Source organism: Euprymna scolopes, chromosome 20, assembly GCF_053919585.1.
Source record: "Euprymna scolopes isolate OS-2025 chromosome 20, ASM5391958v1, whole genome shotgun sequence".
NCBI lineage: Eukaryota > Metazoa > Mollusca > Cephalopoda > Sepiida > Sepiolidae > Euprymna > Euprymna scolopes.
In genome coordinates, this window is record NC_136501.1 from 90,423,353 (window position 1) to 90,441,098 (window position 17,746).

General features: G+C 30.4%; 1 protein-coding gene across 1 annotated transcript in view; it reads left to right on the top strand.

Annotated features, from left to right (window-relative positions):
- LOC145241627 (uncharacterized) overlaps positions 1-17,746 on the top strand; it is a 377,797-nt gene that overhangs the window by 300,217 nt on the left and 59,834 nt on the right. The window contains exon 32 of the mRNA XM_080104710.1: positions 11,159-11,331. Within this exon, the coding sequence (XP_079960836.1) occupies positions 11,159-11,331 (173 nt within the window). The remainder of the gene's footprint in view (positions 1-11,158; positions 11,332-17,746) is intronic.

Here is a 17,746-nt window from a genome sequence, read left to right on the forward strand (position 1 = left end):
CTGGATAATTAGATATGGTAAATCAGACAAGAAAGACATTCTTAACACGGGGAACGGGAGGAAGGGCTTTAGTGTTATTTGAGAGTAAGATAATCATTAATCAGAAAGGATCTTATCTTGTTTGCCACCGTCGTCCGTCTGCAGGGCAGAAACCGGAAATCAAAAGGAGCAGACAATATTGACTATAATCGTAATGTTTCATATTTCCTTTTCATTTGTCTGTCTACATTCTTCCCTTTGATGTACTCATTTCTACACTATATTTTGTGGTGTACTCCTAACGAAATACTAGAACTATTTGGTCAAAGGCTTCAACTGTTTGCAATCCTTGCTAACAAGGAAGCAGAGCTGATTTCTCTCTTACGAAATGGAATACTTTTTTTTAGATGATTAAAAAAAAATCAATGTTTTACAACATTACTAATTAATAATAACTAGTAATTAATACACTGCACCGTGAGGAAAGTCTCATTGATCGAAACAGGCAATATGAATCAATAAATAAGACGAAATAAGTAGGATGTTTTTTGATGAAGGGGTATGTTCCCGAAATATGGTACTATACAAAACTAAGAATATAATATAATGCAATGAGAGTATATAAAAGCATGCATATATATATATATATATATATATATATATATATATATATATATATATATATATATATATATATATATATATATATATGTAGGAGGGTAATTCTAACAGTAAAGCCTCATATTTTTTAATCCAAAAAGTTGAAGAACTATGAAAATGTAGTAGTACCATTAAAACGCGTGACCTTTTGTGATCCAGGATTTATTTTTCTACATAGTCACCACCATTTTCAATGCACTCCTGCCAGGAATTCAATGATGCATCTCTGCTTTAAGACACACGTAAATGATAGGGTTGCTTTCTTGGAGTCTAACAACATCAATATCTACAAGAGAGATGTGAAACCTTCAGGTTATAAATGCATAAGGTCAGTCATCATAACAATGAAATTTGCAATCCCTTCTGATCCATCCGAGTGGAATAAAAAAATAGGAGTCATTACTTGTAAAACGTTCCCCGTGTGTAGTATACTATATATATAATATACTGTGTATAAATAGAAAAATATATATATATATATATATATATATATATATATATATATATATGGTGCAACATTTTGTTGAAAATTTAAAGACTCACGTTTTCTTTTTTATAACCTTCGTTTATTTCCTGGATTTTTCCATTACAGCCGTTTCATTAATGAGGTTATAAAAAGAAAACGTGAGTCTTTAAATTTTCAACAAAACTTTGCACTATATATGCTCTGTCCCTATTAAATAGACACATTGAGCTTAACTCAAAATTAACGGTGAATGATTTTAAAATAACAATCTAGACCCGTTAAACGAAAACGGTATACATTGAAAGAAACAATATTTCAATAATAAACTTTAAATTATATATATATAAATATATATATATATATATATATATATATATATATATATATATATATATATATATATATATATATATATAAAGGTGAATTCTGCACATCTCAACTTACAATATGTCTTAATCTGCTTTATTTTGTATCTATCCAATACACTCCTGCATTGTATTGCCTTCTATAAATTACCTCAAAAACAATGTCTCAAGAACACTATATCAAACTTTTAAACTATTGAATGTTTTATCCAACCTTGTATATGTACAGCGTGTCCATACAGTCCGTGTGCATTAAAAATATTATAACTTTACATATTTTTTTTTTTGCAAACGCAAATAATGGTAATATTTTATGCACACGGACTTTATAGGCACCATATATATATATATATATATATATATATATATATATATATATATATATATATATATATATATATATATATATAAGTTAGAGGTATTCAAGAGTGATAACTAATGAATTTAACAACGTTATTACAGATGTACAGTGTCGCGACCATGTAAATTTGTTTATACTAATATATATATATATATATATATATATATATATATATATATATGTGTGTGTGTGTGAGTGCGTGTGTGTATGTATATATATATATATATATATATATATATATATATATATATATATATATATATATAGCTAGATAGTAAGTTATGAAAATATATTTGGTAATTTAAGCTACACGGAATATTTCGCGTTTCAGCCTCGTGAGAATTCATCAGGCATACATTACTACCTAGTTCTACCTATGTATTGAGCACTGTTTAAGTAAATACTGAAAATTTATGTATAAAATTATATCTTATATTAATTTATGTGTTTAAATGAAATAGCCATATATATATATATATATATATATATATATATATATATATATATATATATAAAGTGGAAATTTACTCTTGAGGGTTCTTTCGACCAACGCTTCGTCGTGAGAATATTATAATAAAAAATAACAAAGTGGATATTTTTGTTTGAAATAGTTGGGCGGTCTCGCCTACAGTAATAGAGCAATATAAACTGATAAGTTACTTTAATGACCGGTTGTTCATAGTCCTAGCTGATAATAAGCTTAAGCTTTAGGCTTTCGGCGTATCTTACAATGCCTCTCTCAGGCTGTTATACCCATCCGTATTTATGGATTACACCTGCCGATCATATCCTTGTGTGTAGGAATCCGGATGTAAATCATATATTTTAAATATTATTATGATTATTATAGTTTAACTGATATGATAATTATTATATTTGAAATGATATACGTTTTATAGTTTAACTGATATGATAATGATTATATTTGAAATGATATACGTTTTATAGTTTAACTAATTTATATTTATCATTGTTATATCCTCTTTTTTCCACATTTTATTAATATTTTTAGTAAATATTTTATCGTGATATCACAATAAGAAAATCAGATCTGAAAAAGATAAACCAGAGAAAAAGCTACTGCATGATATCATCAACAATCGTTTGCCAGGTTCAGGAGAAAAAAAAATGTTAGAATTTTTAAATTTTGGCGATAAATGAGAAAATCTTTTCCCTAACCTCAAATTCTTTAAGTAAAAATAGAATTTTGTTCCGCCTTACAGAAGAACGCATTTCTTATCTGTTTTATTTCTTTACTAAAATTATTCACATACACCGAACTCTATAATATATATATATATATATATATATATATATATATATATATATATATATATATATATATATATATATATATATGAGAGAGAGAGAGAGAGAGAGAGAGAGAGAGAGAGAGAGAGAGAGAGAGAGTGAGAGACTAATTTAATGTTCGTTGTATGTTATCATCTATTTTCCTTTTTAATAAATAGGATATCCCGATCACCGATGACGCAATAAAAAAATAAAATAAAAATAAAATGATGTCACTTTTGGGCCGTATTTGAAACTAAAATATACCTTCTTGATCTTCTTGCTAGGATCCAAGAGTAGTAGATGTTCTGTCTAAAGATGGTATACTGATATCGTGGGGGTTCCGTTTGAGCCGAACGTGCATACGATGGAAACATGTCACAGATTTCTAAAAGAATATTGGAGACAAACCGTAATAACCAGATATATTCTGACGCTACATTAACCAAATTAATTAGATAAATACGTGTACAATTTTTACAAAAGGGTTACAATAAGATCGCAGGGTCTCTATTCATGCTGAACGTCCACAGATTACTCAGCGGCAATATATGACATATGAAAGATACGTCTGTGGAATTTCCACAGGTCCCAGTAGTATAAATAAATAGGGATGGATGGATGTTTGTCCGTCGGAACAACGGTGATCATCTGGTCATCCTATAGAAATGATGGATGACAAGTGCAGAATTGTGAAGCAAATGTTGCATAATCTCCAACCGCTTTTCTTCTGAATCAGAATTGCTTAATCCCATTGGCAAGGAGAAGTTAAGGACAACTGGAAACAATGCCGAGATAAGCAGAGAGCACTTTTTTTTTACATAGGGGTCACCACTTATCAAGGCCCGGAAATCACTCGAGGATAAGGGTTACTAAGTGTATAGTAGCCAATGAGATAATATAGTAATCACTAGTAGTGGAAATTTGGTAAATTGGATTATTTAAGGGGACGGTTCATCAAGAATTTGTTTAGGTTGGACTTGAAGACAACCAAATTTTAGTCAGATGGAAAACAGGCAAACGGAAGAGAGTTCCACAGGTGTGCAGTCTATTATGTTTTGGTTTAGACACAGATAAAAAGTGGGGAAAATTATTGACGAGTGTTTTTCGTGAAAGTTTGGCGAGGGGGGGGCATAGATTGGAGCTGAGACGAGCACTTGCCATGGGAATAACAATAAAGCAGAAACAAGCTCGCAACGTCTCTTCTGTGGGAAAGAAGTTACAGGGAAGAGAAAAGGGTATCCCCACTAAGCTACGAAGTCTATGTTCGTAAATGGACACTCATTTTAGTACAAACCAGGCTCAACGACACTGAACTTCGGTGATCTAACAGGAACTGGCATGTCAGCGTGATTATGCCGCATATTTGTAAATAAATATAAATCTGTTTTGTCAGACAGAAGTTAGCGAATAAAAAGCATGATTTTTCTAACCCTTGGTCGAAACCATTTCAAATAAAGATAGGGGGGAAGTAAAAAGGCAAATAGGCAGTCAGACAGATAACCCTTGCCGATTGAAATAAATTCAAAAATAAATTTTCCACTATAAATACAAAGTTATCGGTTGGTACATTTTTTTCTTTAGGTCATCAGAAATGATAAACATAATTTACATATGAAAAAATTAAATTATGTTTCTATTATTTTATATGGATATTAACACGAACAATGACGAAGCATAATTTTTTTATCATTTTTTTTTTTTTTTTTTTGACAGAGTGTGTACACAAATCTTGACTGCTGACCGTTTATCATGCCATTTCTGTTATATCGTATGTAACGACAATAAGGGACGTTTTCTATTCGAGGGATGTTTTAAGTATCCGTTCACAAACTTTCAACATGTGCTGATAAAATATATTATAATTATTATACATATTATAATTTAATTGATACTTTTCTATTATACTCATATTATTATATATAATAATTATTATATGTGTTCAATAACGAACATACTTATTACATTTGAACTGACATTATAATTATTATATGTAAACTGGTATTATATTCATGTTTTAATGGAAATAATAATTATTATATTATAAATGATATTGCACTTATTATACTTATTACATGTCATCTGGCATTTTAATCATTATATTTTAATTAAATTATATTTAACTGATATTTTAATTATATTTTAACTGATATTTTAATTATATTTTAACTGGCATTATACTTATTATACTTTAATTGAAAAGTTATTTATATTTTAATTGGTATTTTACGTATTATATTTAAACTGGTATTTTAATTATATTTTAATTGGTATATTAATTATATTTTAACTGGCATTATACTTATTATATTTTAATTTGTATTTTAATTATATTTTAATTGGTATTATGCATATTATATTCTAACTGGTATTGTAATTATATTTTAATTCGTATATTAATTATATTTTAACAAGTATAATATTATTATATATAATTGGTATTTTACGTATTATATTTTAACTGGTATTTTAATTATATTTTAATTGATATTTTAATTATATTTTAATTGGCATTATGCTTTTTATATTTTGATTGGTATTTTATTTATATTTTAGTTGGTATTTTACGTGTTATATTTTAACTGGTATTTTAATTATATTTTAATTGATATTTTAATTATATTTTAATTTGCATTTTAATTATATTTTAACTGGCATTATACTTATTATATTTTAATTGGTATTTTATTTATATTTAAATTGGTATTATACTTATATTTTTACTGCCATTTTTATTATATTTTAACTTGTAATATACCTATTATATTTTAACTGGTATTTTAATTATATTTTTACTGGTATTTTATTTATATTTTAACTGGTATTTTAATGATTCTATTTTAACTGGTATTTTATTCATATTTTAACTGGTATTTTATTTATATTTTAATTGGTATTTTGATCGTTCTATTTTAACTGGTATTTTGATAATTTTATTTTAACTGGTATTTTGATAATTCTATTTTAACTGGTATTATATTTATTACATTTTATTTGTTATGTTTATTATATGTTAACTGGTACGATACTTATTAAATTCTAACAAATATTATACTTATTCTACTTTAACTGATATCATACTTGTATATTTCTAATGCAACAATGATTGTCTTGACTCTGAAAAATGATGTTTTATTTGTAAAAATTGCAGGAGGCTACAAACGGTTGATGTTTTAACGTCTGAATTTGAGCCTGTGAAACACAGTCACAAGATCAAGAGACTTTTTTTTTTCAGGTTAATCTCTTTAGCATTGCTGTTACTATTTTCAGCATAATATTTTGATTAGCAATATTTGATATTTCTCAGGTGGTATTTCTCACAAAAAATGGAAATTATGCCACGATGAATAGAAAGCACACACACACACACACACACACACACACACACACACACACACACACACACACACACACACACCTACCTACCTACCTACCTACCTACCTATTTTGTTTTTATTTGCACCCGTCATCCCTTTTTATTTAATACGTATAATCGTATAATTCGGGTAGAAATTGCTAACATAACAAGATCCAATGATAAAACTAGTAATTCTTTTAGGTACTAGCTGTTACTACCCGGCGCTGCCCGGGAATTCTTGAACTTTTGATTTTTGTTTTGCTTTTTAAATAAGATTTAGAAAGTTACGTTTGATTATTATTATTATTATTATTATTATTATTATTATTATGATATAGTTTGGCCATTAACTTGAACCACAAGCTTTATTCAAGTGGGATGAAAAACTGTTGTAACCAAGCTTCTCTCCTTTCATCATAATCGCTCTGATCCTCACCACGCCCCAATTGAAATCAATGACTCCCGTCTTGGGGAAGTCTCATATCTTGACAAGCTTCTAGGACTGAATTTCACTCCTGATCTGAAATGGAACACGTGCATCAAATCTGTTGCCAAGATCACTGGTAAAATGGTTGAATCACTCTACCGCTCCAGTAAGTATTGCACTGTCGATGTAATCCTCTTTCTGTATAAAAGCCATGTCCGCCCTAAAATGGAGTATTGTTACCACATCTGTGCAGGAGCTGCTCGGCACGTTCTATCCTGCCTTGATAGAGTTCAAACCGGCTTCAAAACCTAGCAGGTGATTGCCTTTTCTCTTCCTTGTAACCTCTTTCCTACAGAAAAGACGTTGCGGGCCTGTCTCTGCTCTATCGTTATTTTCATGGCAAGTGCTCGACTGAACTCCAATCTATGTTTTCCCCTTGCTAACCATTCACAAAAACACTTGACTAGCTACAACTACATACGATTTTCCCCACTCTCTATTTGTGCCTAAATGTAAACGCAGATTCCAAGAACAAAGCCTCTTTCCCAGAACTGCCTGCCTTTGGAACACTGAAAAAAAAACAGAAAAAAAAACAGTAGCAGTTAATTTTACTATGAGAAACTTTATGCTGAAATATTAAAGCAAACGGGAAGAGATTATCTTGAAAGAAATCAAATGTTTCCATAAATGTTTTGTGCTTTGCATAATGTTGTGTTAAATATATGGTTCAATGGGTTTTGAGTTGAAGACATTATTATTATTTTTTTTTTTCTACTATGTGGTTCGGCATTTTTATTTTTCTTGAATGGAAAAGGCACAAAATGATTGTGGCTTTTTCTCGTTTTGATGCTTGATTGCAATGTCTTGTTTTTCTCCAAACAGAAAGAGTATCAACAGGTGCTTGTGAAAATGAGTGCAGTAAAAGGTAGGAAAACAAAATGATACAAGAAAAAACAGTTTGAATCAGATTTATAAGATTGGCAAATAATTGATTTGAGGCAAACAGACACCCGCTCTTTTGTTTTTATTAGAAGGAAGATTTTATTGTGAGATTCCATGAAAATTCCGCAATGATTTCGACATTAATCTTTATAATTTACTGTTTACTAACGAGGGGCGCCGGGACTTGACCTATCATAAAAATATACTTAAATATATTTTAATTCATGAAAATTTCCTATTTGTTATTAAAGGGCCAATTTTCTATTGAATATTATATTGTACCTAATATATAACTTGATATCAAAAGAAAAGAACTTCTTTCAAATGACTTGGGTGCCATTTAGTGCTCCAGCCGCATTCCCTATCGACAGATACATAAGAAAGACTTAAAATTAAACCACTTCAAACTATGAATGAATATGCGCATGTGCAAAAGTAATAGAAATATGTCAGCAAGTTAAAATGGACATTTTACATTTCAACTTGCCGACATATTTGTGTATGTGTAATTCATTCATCCAAACAAAGATTTTACTCGCTATAAACCATCTTTGGTGTATGATTACTATTTCCTGTTAATTTCAGTGTTATGTGACCAGTAGTTTAAGTGTTTATCGGTTAAATATTTTCACAGACACACACACATACATACATTTACTGTTTTATTTATATAGATAATAATATTCATTTTGAAATAATAAATGTCAAATTCATTATTGAAAGAAAAAAAAATGACTGTTTTCTTTCGTGAAAATAATTGGCCCTGTCAGCTAAATACTCGGATGGAACTAGTTAAGATAGAGTCGACAAATCGATTTTTGGAATATGTCGTTTTAAGCAAAAAAATTTACGTACTTAATTATCATGTCGAAAATAGAAATATATACAAAAATTACGAAAATTCGTCGAGTAGAAAGTTATTTATAGTTAAAAGTAATTTTTACGGAAGATTGAGTAAAATTGCATTTTTCTTTGACGTAGATAGTGAAGAGTTCATACACAGAGGACATAACTTGGAACGAATATTTTAGATTACTTGTTCATGGCTGCAGTATTTGTTGTCTACAGCGATAGATTGTTTTTTACTAAAAACAAAATAGTTGTTCTACTCAATGAATTTCGTAATTTTTTGGATATATTACTATTTTCGACATGTAATCTCCAACCTTCTTCATATATATATATATATATATATATATATATATATATATATATATATATATATGAAGTTTATTTGCATTATTTGGATTCTTTAAACGACTGTTCTCATCTTAAGTTAAAATATTTTGGTCGATGTAACCTCTGACCTTCTTTACGTGTATCTTGTTGAACTCGGGAATCTTTCTGTCAGACTCGGGAATCTGCATGGAATTTCGAACGAAGCACGGGGTAGCATTCTCTCATTTTATCAGTCATGACTGGGCAGAAGTCCTAAGTAATTCGCAATTGTATTTTGAGTGTCGCCTACACTGAAGATTGAATTTCAACCTTCAGAAAAGTGTAATTTACAACTGAATTTCACTAAGTACCTTATCCTTTACACCACTGGTCAGCAGCAAATAGATACACTACTAATATTCAGTTTTAGCAAATGGATCCTTGAGTTTGACAAGCTAGACCTGAAGAAGGTCGGCGATTACATACACCGAAACATTTGTGAAAATAACATCCAAGATGAGAAAAGTAGTCCGAATAATCCGAATAATCCGAATAATCCGAATTATCAATCCTCATCCAACAAAAATCAGGAACATATTATTAACGTTTTATTATATAGATTAATATCTTTCTACAATAAAAACAAAATTGAAGTTGGTGTTCAAATTGCACAAAACAAAATGGCGGATAGTAATAAAAAAAAATAAGGTATTCAAACTGTTTCTTTTTGTGTCTTTTCCAAACAATACACAATGCTGCTTTTGATGATTAAAACAATCTGATTTAATATGCAAATAAAAATATTCTCTGATCTGATAAAAAAATTATCGTCTGTCACTCTTGTACCAAGTTCAATAGATTAATAATCGAAAATGATTTGTTAACAAACGGTCTAAATGGTACTTAAAGTAGAACCTTATAGATTTTACGTTGGATTGTTCTTTTAACACCGGACAATGAAAAGGAAAGAGAAAAAAACTTTGCTTTGGCAAGGAAATTTTTTTTACATTTTCAAAAGTTCAGATCAAAAATAAATTCTATTTTAAAAAACACATTGTCATGGTTTCTAAAAAAAAATATACTTTTACAAAACAATGTTTTTAAAAATTGTCTACGGTGGAGGAGAAATCCTTCACGACTGAGACAATTTTTATTTTTGTACCTTTTCTCCACGTTAAAAAACGACCCTGGTGTCTAACTCTGTCCCGTGGGGAGGCATAGTAAATAGGTACCCTTATACTGGTGGCCATGTATAAAAGTTCTAACAGACATAACTGGATTTTTTCTTGTATCAGGAGAATCATCGGATAATGAAAAGTTTCTTGGAACCAGTCTTTGGTACCGATTAAATTCATCAGCACTATATTTCTAATAACTAACGATGGGACTATTCCAATATTTTTAGTAATTCTGATACAATAGCCGATTTCGATTCTTTTTAAATTTCTAAATATACAGTTGCTTATTTTTATGGAGGAAGGGTGGGGGTCGCATCACCGCAAAACACCATGTGATATGTGCACACACCCATCAGTGTAAAAATATGCTTATGGGTGTGACCTATAGATTTTAGCTTTACTCATAGTTTGCAATCAATAAATATTTGTCATTTCATCAATGACACGAACTGCTGCAAATGAAGTTTTTCAAAACAAAACAAAGAAATAAAAACAATCGTTTTTGGCATCAGAAAATAGGCATATCTTTTTTTTCTGGTGCTGATATTAATTCCAATACACCAAAAACTTCTGATATTTTAAATTCCCGATTCCAATTCGTTGTTCCAACACTACTACTAACCATTTTATAAGAGCTATCTTTATCAAGAAATAATATATTTTTTAATTGGAATTTGTTTGGTTTGGTTGTTTCGTTTTACGGCATATCAACTCTTTTATTTAATGCCGAATCCAGTCATTATGTTTCAAGATTTTTATATAAGCAAATATTTATTCATGGTGTTTGGTTTAATAGGAACTTATAATATAACTTGCGCTTGGTATAATACAGAGTGTCAGCCCAAAAACGATAAAATGATAAATTATAAATCAGATCAAAATTAAAGTGAAGCAGAATTGTGTGTTTGTTTTACTCGGAAACCGCAGTGTTTCAAGGTGAATAAATGTTGGATATTTCCTGTAATTAATTTCAGGTTGAAAGATGGAGAAGTAATCTATGCTAGCGACCGCATCAGTCTCATCCGCAAAGGCTGCTTGCACCAACTCTTCATCCGCGGATGTACCAAGGCTGACCAGGCTATGTACACCTGCTTCTCATCAACTCCCAATCAGTCGGAAGCATGTGTAGCCATGTTGAGTGTGAAAAGTAAGTGATTCCTTCAATTTTTATCATCTGTCGTAGATGTTCAATTACTTTTACATATATTTTCTTTTGACATGGCTGTTAATTGAATTATCTCCCCTTTGCAGATTGACTGCTTGGAGTTTCTAAATCTAGATGGTTCTGGTAGTCAATAGTTGTTAATTGAATTAACTTTGCAGATTGGCTGTTTGGAGTTTCTAAAACCAAATGTCTCTGGCAGTCAAGAGTTGTTAACTGAATCATCTCCCCTTCGCAGATTGTTTGCACACCCCCTCACCAAACATTCAAAAGAAACACTCGTTTGGCTGAAAGCACTATCAATAATTTCACCCACTCTTTATCTGTGCCAAAACCTAAACGTAGATTCCATGAACAAAGCTTCTTTCTTAGAACCACACATCTGTGGAAGTCTCTTCTGTTTACCTGATTTCCAGCTCACTACAATATGGCCGTCTTCAAGTCCAATGTAAACAAGTTCTTGATAAGCTGTTCCCCTTAAGTAATCCAATTTATCAAATTTACACTTCTAACAATTACTATGATATTGTTGTCCTTTTGACCACTGTACACGCTTTAACCTCTATCCTCGTGTGGCCTCTGGGCCTTGATAAATGGTGATTCCCTTGTAAAAAAAACAAAAAAAAAACTACATAATTCTGGCAGTCAATTTGCACAGGCAGTAGTTTCATCAGTATAAAAACGTTACATTTTGATTGAAGAATGCTATTGACTATATGAGCTGCAGGAGGAAGGACAGACAATTTTTGGCTGATAAATCGAACTGTCATATTATATATGTGTCAAGAAAGAGATTTGGAGTGTAAATTGATCTGTCATTGTTATTCAATGTCATGCAAAGCCTTACATCTATTCTGGTTTATGTATTTTAATTGAATTATCTCCTCTTTGCAGATTGGAGTTTCTAAAACTGGATGGTTTTAGCATGGTTTTAGTTAATTGAGTTATTTTCTCTTTGCATATTGCTTGTTACGAAAGTTAGATGGCGCTGGCGGTCAATTTGCATTCAAAGAAATGTCATACAAACTCTACTTTTTAATTGAAGAAAGCTATTAATTATACATGAAAGAACTGGCATTTATTTCTGATCCTTTTTAATAATTTTGATAAATTTATAAATTAAGGAAAGATGTGAGAGTTTTGACTCTCATACTTACTATTATCCATAGCATTGGAAATTAATTTAATGACTGACAATTTTTCGGTATTTGCAGTAACAAATCATATTTTAAGTGTTTTCATTGGCTAATTTGAAGTGAATTACTTAAAGAAACATTTTTCAATTATGACCTATTTCGGCTATTTATGGAATATCATAACTAATAAAATAAATGATAAATAGCTTAAAAATATTTATGAGTACAAAAATATATAAATGGACTAATTTCTCATGAAACAGACATGAATCATTAATTAGTCTGTCAATATAATATCTATTCTCGTTTGTGTGTTAATTGAATTATCTCCCCTTTGCAAAATAACTTTAGAGTTTCTAAAGGGAGATGGCTATGACAGTCAACTTGCATGGGAGGAAATTTTATTGGTATATAAACTTTACTTTTTGATTGAAGAATGCTATTGATTATATGAGATGCAACAAGATGAACTGACAATGCAGTTAAAAACACAACATTTCCTAATTGTTCTAGTGCTCAATCGGTTAGTACGTCATAATTACAAACATAATCGTCCGAAATGAATGTTACTGCCTCGAGCACAATTGAAGCATGATACTTGACTTTTGCATTTTAAACTTTAATGCAAGCCATTATATAAAAAATAATTTTATGAAATCAAAAATAGGTTCTCTACAGTGCAATATAGATTATAATGTACTGCAAACTAAGTCACTGCAGTAAGGCATGTGAAGTTCCCTTCCAGCGCACCGCAGTGGGTCCCCTACCAGAGCAGATAATCAATTTGTTTGATTGAATAATAGGCGATTCCACCAACTTCAAAAACAATAAAAGTATTGGAAACGTGGAACATTCATTGATCCTCATCTAAACCGGGGCAACGTCAGGTCTCCTTGTTAGTATATATGTATATAAGTGATCTTGTCTGTCTATGCGAGGAACGGTCTCTACCAAACTACTCTGTGCACTGCGATGGGTCCCAAACTAGAGAAAACAATCAATGGATTTGATTAAAAAAATGGGCGATGTCACTGATTTCGATAACAATAAAAATATAGGAGTGTGAAACATTCATTAATCATCATTCAATCCCGGGCAACGTTGGTCCCCTCAAAAATTTTGATTGTAAAAGACTATTGATTATATGAACTGCAACATGAAGGACTGACAATGTCCTTTGTTTTTATTCTCGTTTAGTGTTGTTTGGTTTACTTATCATGAGATTGCAAACTTCTTCAGTTTAAAAATGGATTCGTTTACTGCATGTTCTAATTAAAGGCCCAAGTATCACCGATAACAGTTGTACTTGACTCATCCTAAAATGCTTCTTATTATGTTAACACAAAGAATATATTCATCGACGAATGAGTCATAGAACAAAACAAGATTATATATATATATATATATATATATATATATATATATATATATATATATATATATATATATAAAAGACCTCTCTGTGTGTGTGTGTGTGTGTGTGTGTGTGTGTGCGAGAGAAAGAGAGAGAGAGAGAGAGAGAGAGAGAGAGAGAGAGAGAGAGAGAGTTCCCTATGGACTTGGAAGCGGTATTGGATGTGTCTTGGAGTGTTCTTACATAAATTTTAAATTGGAATACATCTGATAACTATCAAAAATCGATAATCGAAAAATCCGATTATATATGTATGTATATATATATATATATATGTATATATATATATATATATGTATGTATATATATATATGTATATATATGTATATATATGTATGTATATACAGTTGTGCCCGATATTATTCATACCCCTCGGATCTTTGAGATTTCTATAAGAATATTGCTCAAACCAGAAGGTAGACAATATTTAAGGGATCTCAAACAATAAATCAAGCATAAGCATTTAATTTAAACTCAACAAATAAATAAATTATGCAAGTTTGAAACATTATACAAAGAAAAACAATAATGGCACTAGTTCAAAATTATTCATACCTCTCTTACTAATAGTCAATAGCATGCCCTTTATTCTTAATAACTGCCTGTAACCGTTTTGGATATTTATCAACAAGGTTTTTACAAGCATCAACACTGATTTTTGACCATTCTTCAATGCAGTAGTTCTCCAAATCCCTCAAATTTCTAGGTTTCCGCTTTTTAACCTCAGTTTTCAATATGCGCCAGAGGTTTTCGATAGGGTTCAGGTCGGAACTCTGGCTAGACCATTCCAAAACATTAATTTGATTATCCTCAAACCATTTCTTGACTATTTTGGCAGTATGTTTTGGATCATTATCCTGTTGAAGGACCCAGTTTGGTCCTAAATGGAGCTTCTCCGCATCCTGTCGAATGTTTTTCTGGAGTATCTCCAAATATTGCTCCTTCTTCATGGTTCCATCTATCTTGACCAAACTACCTGGACCACTAGCCGAAAAGGAACCCCAAAATATTAGGCTACCACCACCATGTTTCATCGTGGGTATGGTGTTCTTTGGGTTGTAAGCTTCTCCTTTCTTCCTCCAAACGTAAGAAGCATCCATATGGCCAAACAATTCAATTTTTGTTTCGTCAGTCCACAAAATACTTGAGAAAACGGACTCTGGAGAATTCACATGGGTCCTAGCAAACTTTAGACGTGCTGCAAGGTGTTTTCCGGTGTGCAATGGAGTCCTTCTTGGTCTTCTTCCTTTCAGACCATTTTCATGCAGAGTCCTTTGCAATGTTTGCCTTGATATTTTTATGCCAGAAGACTCCAGATTTTCTAAAATGTCCTTAGTAGTGGTGGTTGGATTTGCATTAACACTGCTTACAATATTCCTGGTGGCTCTAGCAGACAGTTTCCTTTTCCTTCCTCTACCAATCAAGTTGTTTGTTGTGTGGTGGCTCTGGAATTTTTTGATGATTCCCTGTACTGTTGCTGTAGGGACCTCAAATTTCTTGGAAATTGACTTGTAACCTAAACCATCCTTATGTGAATTCACAATTTTAGTCCTAAGATCATTACTAAGCTCTTTTTTCTTCCCCATTCTAATAATTTTGATTCTTTTATTGGTTTTCAGTTGATATCATTTTAATTTCTGAAAAATGCAAAAAACGAAATGAAATTAATCAAAGGTTGTATAAAAGCATTCAAAATAAGAATCAAACAGGAAACAAACAGTCAGAAACTCGATTAATACTGAAAAAATAAGGGGGTATGATCATTTTTTAACATTGCAGATTTTATAAATAGCTGTATATTTCTTTTATTGCAAGTATCCCGAGATTTTAAAATGATGAAAATGATCAGAAGAGGTTTATTAAGAACATGTATCAATATGGGCGTAAACAATAAATTCTTACAAAGTTACACCTAATAAACTCAATTTTCAAGGGGGGGGTATGAATAATATCGGGCACAAGTGTATATATGTATATATATGTATATATATATGTATGTATATATATATATGCATGTATATATGTATGTCTATATATGTATGTATATATATATGTATATATATGTATATATATATGTATGTATATATATATGCATGTATATATGTATGTATATATATGTATATATATGTATGTATATATATATGTATATATGTATGTATGTATATATATGCCTGTATATATATATATATGTATATATATATATGCATGTATATATATATATGCATGTATATATATATATATATATATATATATATATGCATGGAAAGAGAAAGGGGGAGGGGTAAAAGATCAATAATTGTGAAAATATAGATCAGCTGCAAAAGGAGAAATAAAACAAAATCAAATTAAGTGTACGATCGTTTCAGAAACGATATCCATTTATTTATTTCTATATTTATTGACAAATAAAATATTTTCTGCGGTACTTCGCGCGCAGCACTTTTAAAGTATTCGTACATAAACAGAAACTTTACTCTTTTAAACCTTTGGTCTATTATTCTCTATAATATATAAATACACACACACACACACACACACACACACACACACACACACACACACACACACACATATATATATATATATATATACACTAGCAGAAGTACCCATCATTGACTGGGTTCAAAAACAGCCTACAGAAAATGGACTGTGATTGATGAAAGTATGATAGGTTATGAAAAGTAGGGGTTGTAAAGAGATAGGTTTTGATACTCAAAAATTTTACCCTAAGCAAAATATGATGAAAGTAAAGATAATTTTCGCGAAAATATATTTTTTTTATATCAACTTTGTTTCCATTCGTAGCCAAGAGTGACCAACAAAATGATGTTTCCTTACAAAGAGAAAATGTTATATATATAATGATATAAATATACAAGAAATAAAAGTTACTTTTATGGTAGAAAAGTTCATTGGTTTGTATTTTTAAGTAGTTTGTAAAAAAAATTTTTAATTCACGAACCGGTTAAAAAAAAATCAAAATGGCAGCGACTTTGAAATGGAGAGCCGTGTTTTCAATTTGAAGGGGGGGGACACGTGAGCATTCTGTGCTAACAATTTAAGAGATTTCTGTCAACGTAAGGAATATTTATATACATATTTTAATGTTTTCCGTTATTTTGTGCTTGAGGAATATTCGATTATGGCATGTGTAGTTTATATAAAAATTCATTTAAGTAGTTATCGCCTCAAATTTCGTTTTAATTTCGGTTCGCTGAAATTATTTCAAGTAAAGAGCATTAAAAACTATTTCAAAACAAAAAAAAAACATGAACTGAACTTTTATTGACTATGGTAACATTTATTTCTTGTATATTTATTTTTTCGGGTTGTCGTTTGTTGGCTTTTCTGCTAAACACTCTTACTAAATAATATCGACGAAATATCGAAAAACAAAGAAACAAAAACAGTTTTAAAAAATGATGAACCTTTACTTACTTTAGTAAAATAATCCGAAATAGCAAAATGTGATATTAAAAAAGTAAACACGTAATTACTTTAGTTTTTAAAGCAAAGAATCGATATAAATATGAATAAGAAGAAAATGGCGCTCTTTTCAAACAGAACAGCTTCGTTTCAGTTTTACAGTATTGAACGGTGTAGTATTGTGCCGTCGGACCCAGGGTTGTACTACTGTAGAAAGGGTTGTAATCAACTGAATTCCTTCTAGTACACTGACGAAAAAAAGCTTAAACAGATATATAAATAAAAATAAAAAGGTTATGCAAATGTTTTTAAAAAGACACGTAATCACGTGAGCAGGATTTTTTCTTCTTTTGACGCGATAACAAGTAACGTTTTTATTTTTTATTATTTATCTATTTATCTATTTTCGAAAGAGTGCCACCTG